Raw genomic sequence first — 14158 nt, 5'->3', positions numbered from 1 at the left:
TTCGGGCTAAGTTTCACCTCCACCTGAGAAAATCTCTGAGCACCACCCATAACTACCGTCACCTCACACAGCCCAACAGTCCTCCTCCACATCCTCAAGGTGTGCTCCAGATCCATTCTGGCACAGCCGTTTACACTCTATGCTGTGATTGCTGGCTGATCGCCTTCTGATTTATTTAGAGTCAGAGACTGTATTCCAGCTGTAACTCCAATACGTAGCTGAGTGCCTGTTACATGGAAGTAGCTGAGTTCCTATTAAATTCAACAACACAATCAAGCAAGCTGTTGACCTGTCTAGACTCATGATTTCACTTTTTAGATCTCTTCATTGTATTTCTTTCTGAATACCAGTTGCCTCCACATTTCATACTATCTCACTCCTCCATCATGTGTTCTTCACCACACTTACACTCAGTGGTGATTGGTACTATCTGTGCCCACAGGTTGCTGCTCACGAAGCCAGCCTAAGTATTGTTCCATATGCCAATGTCAGGAAAACAAAAAGTAAAAGTATTTTCATCATGAAGGCCTTTTGCCATAAAATGGGGAAAGAGTAAGATGGCCCAAAATAATTACAAAGAAAAGTAGCTCCTGCCACAAACAAAGAGACTGTCAAGTCATTGCAAGTCGTTCCAAACTCTCGTTGGAAGAGAGTTTGGGTCAGTGGAGTAATAACACAAAAACCATCCAAATGACCAGACTGCTTCTACAAATGGGAAAGTGAAGAAACTCTAAACTATTATCCCCTCAAATCTGTATCTGCACAATTTACAATGGGTGTAGAAATCAATCAGTTCTTTGTACAATTCCCACACATCATTTTCCTTTGAGTGGAAACTTGAAGACCATTTTTCTGCATATGGAGTTCCTATATAAGAAGACCTTTGCTAGGTTCTGGGGATTCAAAATCCACATAGCACTTGCCACGAAGTGGTAACCTACAAGCAGATACAGTTGTCTAGTTGTATCTAGTAGATCTGTTCATGAGGAGATAGGACAACTTTGGACTGCCTCTTAGTGTAGATCGGATCCTGCCCCCATTTCCCTCCCCTGCATTTCCACAGTGCCGTGTAGACCTATTTTGACAATTAAACAGAATGTCTTATCACAACAGCCTTCAGTATCACTGAAAGGGCCCTAGATACTTGGAAAATGAAAGCTATCCCATAGCTACCTTGGACTTCAAAATACTAATCCAGTAGGTTCTTTTCATTAATTTTATTACATATTGGCATATATGTAAATCTGCTAAAAGGGGATAAAGGGAAAAGAGTTATTAAAATGGCTAGAGAAAGGCCTTATTAGTGATGTGCACCCAAGAGATGGACACTTGTACTGGCTACCTGCAAGACATATAACCAGTCTCCGAGAAGTAAATGATCTTTCGTGTGAAAAGTAATCTTTAAAGCTATCTTTGTCTTAATCACGTCCCACAGTTTTTGCTGATTGCAAACGGTGCAGAGACCATCTGAAGCCCAGTCCTCTGCATAGCTATCAGCCGAAAGATACCTGAAAAGCCTGTGCCTGGCTCGTTATTCTGAGTCAGAGCAGCCTGACACAACAGGACCAGCGAACCATCCTGAGTTGGGAAGGTGCCCCTTTTTGCAATAGAAGAGGCAGCTTCTGCCGTCGATTCACTTGAGATCTCCCGTGAAGGCATTTTAAAGGGTATTTGGGATTAAACCGACAGACTCTCTTCTTCCCCAAGGATGCATTTTTCTTTGGATTACAAAACAGGAAATTAAAGTGCTCAACCAAAATCCCCAACAGGAAATATAAATCTTTAGAACACTTTAATGATATTAATGTCACCCAAATGCCTAACAATACTCTCTTCAAATAAGTTCAGAGAAAATGACATTCTCTTGCCCAAGCATTCAAAAATCCTGCTCTGAGAGATGACCTCCCTGACCCAGACAATAATAAATTAAGAACTCAAGTGGCCTTTTTTCCCTTTCCTTTTTACAAGTGCTACCTTCTACCTGTAGTGAATACATTGAAAATAGACAACCCCTCCATGGTAACCACTGGGAGAGGCGTTCGACCATTTCCAGAACTAGATTAATGTGTTTTGTGGGCAGTCACTGTATGGGATGCTGTCAAACCTCTTTAAGGTTCCCCCCAGACAGAGTCACGTTCCTATCTTGCCTTTGTTGTCATTCTTTATGCATGGATCTGGGTTTTCTGCCACTCTTTCTGAAGAACACAGAGTTCAGCCCCCTCCCACAACCGCTGCTGTCCAAGAAGTATGACAGCTTGAAGACCTCTAAAGAAAAGATACCAAGGGTTACACAGGGCACCTTTCAATCCAAAAGGATAATGGGAACAAGAACCTTCTCTACCTTGCAGGTCAGCTTTGGTCAACGCAACTTTGTTAGCAAAAGAACAGAAAAGGTGGAAACAATAACCAGAGGTTAGTAAGAGGTAGAGTAAACCAGGGCAACATTACAGAAATGAAAATACAATCAGCATAACCAACATCACTCAAACAGACAATTGAAATGCTCTACAGGTTCTCCAGAGACAGCACAGACGGGGGATGCACAGACCAGGGCGGAGCAGGCTTTGTCAGAGCCACGTGAGCAGAGCAGGGACGGGGGACACTAGACTTGACAAAGCACAAGCAGTGGTCACAAGAGCCTTCCCCCATACACACAGCCAACCCCCAGGCATATGGTCCAGAGAAATGATTCTCTACCAGTCAGGATAAACATCAAGGAATAAGGGTAGTGCATGGTTAGACTGAAAGACACATGTGCACAACCAGAGGCCACAAAAATAATTCTGCACATGTAGGAGTTAAGCATGGAAGAGTCACTTGGGAGCAGTCCACGTAACCTCCTAAAAGTGCCACCAAGGAATATAGCACTACAATTGGGCATTTGTATCAAGGGCATTGGGCAAGGTGATTTGGGGCTATCAAACAGCTCGATTTGTTTAATTTATAAAAATACAGCTAAATCCAAATGGCTGTGGGCAAAAAAGACACCAAAGCGATGTCCTTTTACTTCATTTGTGCTGATCTCAAAATGAAGAATTGTGCTTCTGTCAGGTGTTTGCCATCTGCGATTGTGGAATTGCATTTCTAGCCAATAAATGCCTCTGCAGCAACGCTGGCCACCAGAGAGAAAGATATTTACCAGCTGAGTATTGAAGCAGGCATTATTATAAAATTCTGATTTTTTGAATCTGTACTAAAAGTCTTAGCCCAGATTAAGAGGTTGTGAGTCACTGTTAGATTTTGGCTAAGAGTTGTCCAGAAATCATACTTAATCTAAATTATACACTCTTCATATAAAGTGAACACCTTGTTCAAAATGCTGTGTTTTTTTTCTTAGTATAAATAATTGAGAGCCAGTGAGTATTGGGTTAACATGTTATTAAAATAATTTTGAACTATTTTGGTTTAGATATTATAGAGAAAGTAATACATTTGCTAATTAAGCATCTTGAAGTGTCATTATCAATGACATTGACAAGAACCTATGATATATCTTGGCCTGTATACCCCAGATATGTGAGAATAAAATATATTTAACATCTTGAAGAGATTCAGGTCTTAGTTCTTAGCAATGACTCATCACCCCCTACCTGCTTCCTATTCTATACACGGAAATGATGAGTCGAGAAATGAGTCATGTTTCCTGTGACCCCCACACTGCCTAACACTCAAAGGCCTTCTTGGGGGCCTCCTACTCTATACAGAGCTTCAGAATGACAACGGCACTTTTTGCAGCATCTCCAAGGTTCTGTGTCCTTGATTTCCTTCCCCATCATCTTCCCCAGCACCCTAAAGAGCTCCTGGGATCTCTTAGAAGGGCTTATTCGCAATGGTGCAAATTCCCGATGACAGCAATTTATGCCTTAACCCACTTTTTGGCCATTTTTCCTGGCCACTTAGGCTAATTATCCAAGTCATCTGTGTACAATAAACAAGGACCTCCTTCCCTCAGCACTCATCCTCCACTTCATCCCCCCCAGCGGGGCAGTCATAATGCGCTCTGGGTAACAATCGCAATTATCTCCATGGCAATAGAGTGCAATGTTATTAGGCCCATGGGACTTGCCATAGATTCGGATGGCAGAGCCACATTCAGCTTTGAACAATCACCCATCCTCAGAGGAAGGTCAGAACCCACCGTAATGCCTGTGATGAGTCACACAGAAATGCACATAGAGGTGTAGGTAGGGATAGGGACATTTTCTTCAATGTAATGGGTAATATCTTTTCACTAATGCCCTTTCTGCTTTTCTTAAAACTTTCTTCACTAGGATCCATTGCCCCCCTTTATATTACACATTTTAATCCACTTTTATAAAAGTTAGTTTAGACTCCCTTTTCACTGATACTACAGCTTTATGTCCTTACACTCTGATTTTTATAGTCTGTAGAACTGTGCTCCCTATACAGCGGCCACAGACACATGGAACTATTGAGCACTGAAAAGGTGTGTGGTCTGAATTGAGGTGTGCTACTAGTGTAAAACACACTCGACTTTCAAGTCTTAGTGTGAAAAAAAGTAAAATGTCTTAACATGCTAAAATGATAATATTTTGGATATGTTGGTTTAAGTTACATAAAAATAAAATTAAAATTAACTACTAATTTCTACCTTTTTAAAATGCAGTTATAAGAAAATTTTTCAAAATTACATATGTAACTCATTATATTTCTACCAGGCACATTGCTGTAGAGTTAAATGGATGATCCCTGTTAAGTTTTTAATCCGAAGAATTGATAGCATGATTAAAATCTTTAAGATTTGAAAAGTGCCTTATGCTTTTTAATATGTGCTTTTATAATATGATGTAACTTACTATGATGAATTATTCCAGGATAATTGGATTTACCGTCATTCCACAATCTTGTAATTTAAGATACCCAGTTTAATTCCCAAATGCTGCATCTATTTCAGGATTGCCTTCTAACAGCCAAAAAGACTAAAAGCAGGGCAATAAGGCAAAAATTCTTGAGTTAATTGAAGTTGTGCATTCCCAGGGGAAGAAAGCAAAGGGGCTGCTTTAAGTGCTTGGTGATTCCCAACCTTCTGACACTCATACACACACCCCCCACCCCATATCAGGCCCACAGAGTTTAAGGGGAATTCCTGGCTAAGGAAAACTGCCAATAATCAGCCTTATTACTAATGCCTCATAGGCAAAGAGAAGTAAGTTCCATACTACAAATCAGCCTGGGAAGCTAATGGGAAGCTTTTATAAAAATATGCTTTGTGGTGAGCAAACCCGGATGAAAGCTGGTTAAGAACAGAGTGATAAATGAAGCTGAATGCAGGAGATGAATGAACAGGTTCGATGTATTAAATCAGCGATTTTCAACCCGTGTGCTGCAATAACTTTTAAAGATGCAGTACCTGACTATTTAGTCAGGGGCACTGACCTCTTTTCCCTTCAAGTGCCAAATAAAAAAAAATGACAACAGCCCACACAACAATAGCCATCTGGTGTGAATCAATAAAAATTATATCTTTTTTTGTCAGATCTGCCAAAAAAATGATTTTTTTTTGGAGTGCCACAGAACTGTAGTCATACGGTTGGTTATGTGTGCCATGAGATGAAAAAGGTTGAAAATCACTGTAGTAAATGAAGGAGGGGCACGAGGAGACACAACAGATTGCACAAAGGACCATGAGGCTCAACCAGACGAAAGAACACGCAGCAGATCCTGGTGACAGGTCAGGCATCTCTTTGCCTGTACGGTTAAGAGTCAGACACCTTCTCAGCCCACCCAGAAAAGGCTGAAAATGTTCACTGCTGCCCTCTGCTGGTTAGAACTAGATTACTTTTCATATAGTAAAGAGCTGTCGGACTCGAGAAGGAAGGCCTGTAAAATTAGATGAATATCTGAAGAGACAGACACTGGATCACCTAGAGAAACAGGCTGAGCATGGTTTGTTGTGCTGCACTGGTGAGCATGCAGTGTCTCACCATGAAATGTGTCTCACAGGAAATAATATCTGTAAGTAACAATCCTACCATTTACTGAGTACTTACTATGTGCATACCAGGCATTTAATGTATACGTCTGATCTATGGATAGTACCTGTTAAGGTAAATTTTATTGCCCCATTTTATAGGTGAGAATGATGTAGCTCAGAGAGGTTATGTGACTCGTCGATTGTTACACAGCTAACCAGAGCTACTATCTGGACCTAAATCCAAGGCTTTTTAATACCAAAGCCGACCACAGGACACCAAGCTCTGCTTAGCAGAGCCTGACATCTCCTGAGTACTCAATAAATGTTAGTTTCCTTCCATCCTCATGGCATTTTGACATCATTTTCCGACCTCCTGCTGTGTTTGCATTAAATAATAAGTCACCATTAGCAACATAAGAAACACTTTGTTAATGGCGACATCCATAAAAGTCTCTGGTTCGTACCTCCCCATGTGTTACAGCATAAATAAAAGTTCCCCTTTCAGCCACACTGGAAGCAAAGACACAAGTCAGGAGAAGCCTGATGTCAGTGCCGAGACAGGTCCTCACAGCAAGTATGTGACTGGGGAGACATCTGCCAACATACATTCCTGGAGCCTGTGGCACATGTCTTCACATACTCAGCCAGCAATGACAGGAGGACGCTGATGGTGGTGCAATGTCGGATGGTGAGTGGGATCGGAAAGGACTGGTCAACTGAGGAAGGGGGCACTGGCAGAGGCAGCAGAGAGGCTGGGTGCTTGCAACAAGGCTGCAGCGTAACAAAAAAGAAGGCCATACCTTCACAGCCGCGCTCGATCTGTCCGCTCCGGTGGAGGGCATCATTGATGAGGTCCGGCAGGCGCCCGTTCAAGTCCACGGATGCCAGACAGCCCTGGAAGCCATCCCGGGAGGCCACGAGCTTTGGGAGGTTGCTGTACATGCCTTGGGCCAGACCTGCCATGTAGAGGTCACCTGGAGAGGAAAGGAGGTAGTAAAAGCAAATGAGTAAAGGACTGGAAACCTCATCAACTAAAGCCAATGTACTTGAGACCATTTATTTAGATAATGGTAACAGAGCTGGGGAAGAAAAACAGCATAAACAAAATAACTGCCAGAGTTTCTACACTGTACAAAGAAGAAAACTAACATTTCTTATGTGTTAGATATACACATAAGAAATTTTATAAACATCATCTCATAAATTTTAATCACCATATGGAGTCTATCAGGTAGGTACTGTTACCATTTTACAGTAAAGATTAACAATGTTTTCAACAAAACCATTTATTGAGTGCATTTTATGTGCCTGTTACCAATAGCATGCTGAGGGTCTTACAGACACTATGCTATCAAACTTCCTAAAAGCCCATAAACTCAGCAATGATTACTATCTTCATCTTGAAAAAAAAAGTGTACAGAGGGTATACCAGGCAAAAAACTTTTTACCAAAATCACCCAGACAGTAAATAATTCAACTAAGATTCCAAAACCTATATTCCTTCCTCTGTGTGAGGTTCTCTCCTCACTTTGGCAATATTTTATCCTCACCTGAAGATACTTTTTATTATTGATTTTGGAGAGAGGAAGGGAGAGAGAGAAAAACACTGATGTGAGAGAGAAACATCAATCAGTTGCTTTCTGTACAAGCCCCAAATGGAGACTTGAAACTGAATCCTAGGTATGTGCCTTGATGAGGATTAGAACCTACAACCTTTTGGTGTGCAAGATGATGCTCCAACTAGCTGAGCCACCCAGCCAAGGCCTCATTTTCACATTTACCATCTCATCCCCCAGTCCCAAGGTACACAGAGAAAATGAACCACACCTTGAGGAGTGGTCAAGTAAAAATGGAATACCTTCATTGCATTATGCTGTAATTCAATGTTGTTAAAGTAGAATGTGCATGATGCATCAACAATGCAGAGTGCTCAAAGCCTATAGTTTGCCTCTGGAAACAGCCTCTCAATTGTAAGAAATGCTCTAGCAAGGATAAACTCCTTTGCAACGTTTACCTTTCAAATCCAGATTTTTGGCACCATTGATAACCTGAGTGACCACCTTAGTGTCCACTTTCAGGCTGTGAGTGTTACTGTTGTCCCGGGTGATGACGACGTTGTGCCACTGGTTGTCATTCAGGGGGCGGTCACTGTTGCCTTTGATCACGTTGGGGCCATTTCCGAGGTCAAATACATAGTGGATGTACCTAGGAGGGAAAACAACCACCCAATGACTCGAGATCCCCTGAAGCCATTTAATGGCAATGTGTGGATAATGACATCTGAGTCTTCCAATCCTGCACACTCCACACTCCACTGGCATCACACAGGATTAATTAAAGCTTGAGTTAGGATACAAGAAGAGGCAGATCCTCTTCTGTCAGACTTCACTTCAGTTTCATACTCCCAGAGTCTACTCCTTTAACACTACCTAGCAAAAGTCAGAGCCAGGGAGTGGTGAAGGTGGTACACTCCCCAACAATAGGGGGCGACACTTGCAATCACAGTCAATCATGGGCCTTTCAGGTTTTGTTTTGGCTTTTGCTTTTTTTTTCTTTTTTGACTATTTTCCAGCACATGGTAGTAAAATGTCTTGAAGATAGAATAGATTTTTCAAATTTACATTTTTGGAGTCATAGTAGTACTAAAAATATCTATACTTCATTTCTTCCTATAAATTTAGTGGTTATAGATAGTACTGCTAACTCAGAGATAGATGCTATGAGCCCCATATTCCTTTTTTTGCAAAAATAAGGGTTTTTTTTCCCATAGTTTTAAAGGCTACATTTCATAGCAAAACATCTGACAGTATTTGATTAACAGACTTTAAATAAACTTAGTCTCTTCCTTCCAGCCCTAATCATTAAATAAATATTTTAAATCCATGAGGATGAGAGCACATACCACAAATAGAGGCTAGAGAGTAAAATGGACACTTCTTTTTACGTCCATATTTTGCTCAAGGCTTGAACTGAGGTATCTACTATAAACTACATGTCCCCTCCCACTTACCCTTTGACTAGCTCAACTGCAATGAAGTCATTGCCATCACCACTATTGAAGAGAATAAAACCATCAGCTGAGGTGGTCTTGAACTGGAAGAAGAGGTGCATGGAGGTGTAGGCCTGCAGGGTGGCCAGGCTCAGGTAGCTGCTCTTGGTCTTGAAGGTGACAGGGTCAGCAATGATGTTCCTCAGCCCAAAACGCGCCTTCAGTTCACAGTAGTCAATGTCGCCATTTTTGCATAAGTCGATGTAGAGCAAGCCGTTAAACATGAGGCTCTGCAAGTGGCCGATGAAACTGGAGGGCACAACGGAGATGTAACGTTTCTCGGTCATGATACCAGTTTCAATGTTGTGGAATTCCAAGCGGGTGTGATCTCCCAGCATTGTACCTGTGAAAATAATAAAGGAGGTGGCAACAAGAAAAGTTGTCATGTTTTGCAATAGCACCTTTATTATATTTTTTTAGATCTGATTTTTCCCCACACAAAATATTCAGTTTTCTTGAGCCAGTTCCAGAAAACAAAATACTATTGTATATATTTGACATGGCCTCAGTAGGGGAGCGAGTTTTTGGCTCAAGTCACATAGCCTGCATCCCATGTTCTTATCCAGCTGCTCAGCTGTCCCATCATATAGGAGAAAGTATGAGGACTTGCGTAACTCAAGTTACCTGATTAAACTATGTTTTCTCCATTCAGAAAAACAACTGGGTATTGCTACACACTATAAGAAGAAAAGACTTTTTTCCCCTTACCCTTGTAAACACACAACAAACAAGCCTTAGGTATTCACTACCAAATGTTTCTTGGTGTAGTAATTCATCACCTAATGACTCAGTACCTAGTAGAGTCATGCACCACATAACGATGTTTTTGGTCAACAGCAGACCACATACACGACAATGGTCCCCTAATATTACAATGGAGCTAAAATTCCTAACGCCTAGTGATATTGTAGCTGTAGCAACTTCGCAGTGAGATGCATTAGTCACGCATACACGGGGGTGCTGTTGTAAGCAGACCTCCTGCGCTGCCAGTCGTGTTCAAGTATAGCACATACTATTACATACAGGACCTAATATTGGATAGTTGATAAGGATAATGAACAACTATGTTACCAGTTTATCTATTTACCATACTAGATTGTTATCATTATTCTGGCACGTACTCTTCCCACTTACAAAACAGAAGTTTGCTGTAAAACAGCAGGCTGAGTTACACTGGCAGCAGCCTCACACCACTTGTGTTTACTGCATGTCTTGACTGCATCGTTTTCTCTTGTGCTGGATTTAATCCCATGTTGTTTTGTGCAGGAGCATGCTGCACAGACCTGGAGCCTAGCAGCAACGGGCTACACCATACAACCTGCGTGTGCAGTAAACTACACCATCCAGGTCTCCGTCAGCACGCTCCTTGACGTTCGAGCAACAAGATCGCCTGAGGACACATCCTTAGACTGGATCCCTGTTGTTAAAAGGGCATGACTGTACTTTTGGAGAAAGTTAATTTTATTTTCCCAGTAACTGTTGCTTGTTCTGATAATAACACTTGATTTCCTTTTAGGAGGCTACCCTCCCCACTTCACTCTTAAACCATCTGGGCTGGATGAAGCTGACCTCATTCTAGCTCCCGAAGTAATCAAGCCACTTAGACTGAACCACTCAACCTATTTTCCCCCCCAGCCTTAGAGTAAAACCTAAGGACTAAGAAGCAGTCTTTAAACTCTAGCTTGCATCTGAATCATGTGGAGGGATTATTAAAACAAGTTAATTGGCACCCCTCCCCCACCCCTAGAATTTCTGTTTCAAAAGTCTGGGGGAGGCCTGAGAATTTGCATTTCTACCAAGTTCCGAGTTGAGGCTTATGTGGCTGTTCTAGAAACCACTCTCAGAACCACTGCACTGGCAACAACCCCAGCTAATCCAGTGGTGTTCAGTGGCAGGGGTTTTGCTGGAACATGTATGGAGGAGGTGTCTTTGCAAAGAAGGCTTGCTGAAGGGGTGACAAGAAAGCCTCGGGAGGCCGTGTGGTAACCAGAGGGATGGGGCCCACCCGAGGAGACGGGGGACCCAGAAAACAGCCATGGCATGGGGAAACACAGTTTCTCTAGGGCGATGTCCTGTGAAGATCGGGGTCCAGCCAGCCACCTCTGGACTTGAATTAAACGTTGTGCTGGAAGCATCTGAGTTGAGCTTCTGACATTCGTAACTGAGAGACCTCCAGCTGACACAAACTATTAGACCCTTCCTCACCTGGTTTACCCAAAAGTGCTGAGACACTGAAGCAGGGATAATGAGGCAGGCTTGAAAAAGATACAAAGAGACTGGACATTTTAGCCATAAAGTCAGTGAAAACATCTCTAGTATGGCCAGAGTAGACAGTGGCTCCCTCAGCATTCATACACAGATGAGTCCTTACAATTTAACCAGTCACGTCCTCAGGTCCCAGCGTTTTAAAGGGAAGGGAAGGGGAATTCCCTCTGCCTGCCCTACCCCATTATCTTTCACATGAAAGCAACTCCACCAGTAAGACACTCCTGGCATCTCCTTACCCCTCCCCCCACCTTTTACAACTTCCCTGAGGAAAAGGAGTGACATAATCTGAAAGATTAAAGATAATCTGCAAAGAAAAACTTTCTATAGCCCAGACCCTGGCACTTCCTGTTTCCCTTTAGGGGAGCAAGCTGCCCTCAGGAAATACCCCATCTCCCCCACTCACCCACAGCCCGGGTGCTAGAGGAGCAAGCCCCCCTCCAGTGGAGGACACCTGCCCCAGTCCTGACTTAGGGCTCCAGTGGGCAATTCCAACCAATTCTGAGGTTCAGTGGATGCTGGCCACATTTTTAAATATCAGTGTTATCATTCATAAAACTCATGTTTGATTTCTACCTGCCTTACGTTTTCTCCTCTATTGGCGTAGAGCGCAGGTGGCAACAAAGAGGGAGCTATATTTTCTTGGGTCCCTTTAACTTCAATATTTGGGAGGTTCAAGCAGATCACACTCTCAGATGCTCAATATTAATTTCATCTGTGTGGGGGCACGCTCAAGACCTAATTCAAACAATCCCTCATATGCACGAAAATCAGATTTGAATTTTATGAGCGTCTGTGTGGTATTTTGACAACTAGTTATAAATCATTCTCTTAATATAAGCAAAAATAAAATAATGATGTTGGTTAACTAAATATAAAATTCTAATAGACCAAAAATCAAAATGCAACATAAATCTGCTAACAATTGAATAACTAGGAGAAAGAATTACCGTATAAAATTGCACAGTATTGAAAACTGGACAGGTCATGAAAATGCAAAGTAGCCTCACGTAAATTCCTATGCTCTAAAACAACGACATACTGGGAATAAATATCCAGGGTCAGTTTGGCTATCACTGTCCATATCAGGGCTGGGGGCAGGAGCTGGAGAATGACGGGGAAGGGAAATCGTAGCGTATCTCCAGGCAGACACAGGAGCTGATCCATGATGATGCTGGTAGTCACTCTAAGTTTTGTTTTACAACAAACAAAACAGCAGTGCGGGCCAAGAAGTAATAATGGGGTGATCACTGAAACTTGGGGCTCCAAAAGGAACCTGCAGAGTGCATCTTCAAGTCAGCTGGGAGCTTTTAGAGAAAGTACAGATGAACTGACCTCCAGAATTGAGGGGTTAGGAAATTCTGCTCACAAGAATATAAATTTCATAAAGCCAGAAAATCATGTAAGAAGGTCATGTAAAATCACATTAAAATCATATAAGATTGAAACAGAAGGGAGATTGGAGAAGGCCTTGGATAAAGAGCAGAAAGGAAACTAAATGGAATGTGAATACTTAGCCCAGGGACGACTAGCCCAGGGACAGGCTAATTTAGGGTTCAGGACAACAGAGAGCAGCTTCCACCAAAAACTGGTGAACGGTGAACGGTGGGGAGAAGGCTATGTGGAACCAAATTAGAAGAGAAATGGACTTCTCCATATGCTAAAAAAACTCACTTTGCTTTGGATGTAGGCTCCCAAAAATGTATGTCCCGGGTGCTTTTTCACCCAGAGAAAGCACTGAAGAGATTCTTTCAAGTTTCATATGTGTACCAAACTAAGCATTAAATATTTTCAAAACTCTGTATTGGTCCTGACCAGTGTGGCTCGGTTGGTTGGGAGTCATCCTGCAGAAAGGTCTCCGGGTTGCTTACCCAGTCAGGGCACATGCCTGGGTTGCAGATTTGGTCCCTGGTTGGGGTGCATGCAAGAAGCAACCAGTTGATGTTTCTCTCTCACATCAATGTTTCTCTCCCTCTTTTTCTCCCTCCCTTCCTCTGCCTCTAAAAAAATAAATAAAATCTTTTAAAAAAATCTGTATATTACCTAATCAGTATTAATACCAGGAACCTTTGCATTTATCTTCTCTGAATTCCGTCTGTAGACCAAAACCCTTCCATTGAAGGGTGCAACATGGACATACTTCACAGCAGCTGCTCTTAGATTGCAGAGGAAATAGGAGTAACTGGGGAGAAAGATAACAAGCGAAAACCAAGACTACCGAATATTCCCTAGCTGGGCACTGTTCTAGGCACTTTGTCACCACCATCAACGTCAAGATGAAGACAAAACTGCCGGGAGGTAGCACAGTCTAGCTTTAGAGGTGTGGGCACTTAGAGAGGCCAAGCAATGTGATCCAAGTTCACACAGGTGGTAAATAGTATAGCCCCCAATTGAACTCTGGTGTATTTAATTCCAAAGTTTTGTCTTAACTTGTGTACTATCCTCTCTTTGGAGAAAAGGTTTGACTGGTTCCTTATATTGTTGCCCAAGAAAAGCTGTAGGTGGAGTTGAACTGGTAAAAAGTCTATACAGAAGCTGCTGTGATGAGTTCGCACTTCTCAGTGGCCAAGAATCATGTCATTCCATCTAACTCACAGGTAATATATCCAGCACCTCCCCTAGAACCACGAGGTTGCCTGGGCCCCTTTGCAAACCGTCACTGTCGTGTTTCACTGATGGCCAATGAGCGGTTTATAGACCAGCCCTCAGAATGATGCAATTTGTTGAGAACATAAGCCATAGGAAACCGGGCCAAGTTCCAGCTGAAACTCCCCATGAGACATTAACCTACAGTGGATGAGCATGTAGGCTCTGAGGCTAGACTGTCTGGGTTAGCTCATTCTTCCGTGCCTCAGTTTCCCCTCTGCCTAATAGGTGTAACGTTGTCAGGATCGAATGTGTCAGTATGT

General features: G+C 42.4%; 1 protein-coding gene across 20 annotated transcripts in view; it reads right to left on the bottom strand.

Annotated features, from left to right (window-relative positions):
• Positions 1 to 14158, bottom strand: part of NRXN3 (neurexin 3) — a 1483875-nt gene that overhangs the window by 769388 nt on the left and 700329 nt on the right. For 13 of the 20 annotated variants that reach the window (XR_006783763.1, XM_045822499.1, XM_045822491.1 and 10 more), the window contains 3 exons: positions 8946 to 9327; positions 7950 to 8140; positions 6736 to 6909 (listed from right to left, as the gene is read on the bottom strand). Coding sequence is in view for 18 of the 20 variants with exons in the window: in XM_045822499.1 (XP_045678455.1) it covers positions 6736 to 6909; positions 7950 to 8140; positions 8946 to 9327 (747 nt within the window). In the remaining 2 variants the exon portion in view is untranslated. Of the gene's footprint in view, positions 1 to 2341; positions 2369 to 6735; positions 6910 to 7949; positions 8141 to 8945; positions 9328 to 14158 lie in introns of all 20 variants that reach the window. The other 7 variants (XR_006783762.1, XM_045822497.1, XM_045822489.1 and 4 more) reach the window with 1 other exon arrangement.

Source organism: Phyllostomus hastatus, unplaced genomic scaffold, assembly GCF_019186645.2.
Source record: "Phyllostomus hastatus isolate PE091 unplaced genomic scaffold, TTU_PhHast_1.1 phas_scaffold_501, whole genome shotgun sequence".
Classification (NCBI taxonomy): Eukaryota; Metazoa; Chordata; class Mammalia; order Chiroptera; family Phyllostomidae; genus Phyllostomus; species Phyllostomus hastatus.
The sequence above is the reverse complement of the archived record's forward strand: the minus strand, read 5'-3'. Positions and strand labels throughout refer to the sequence as shown.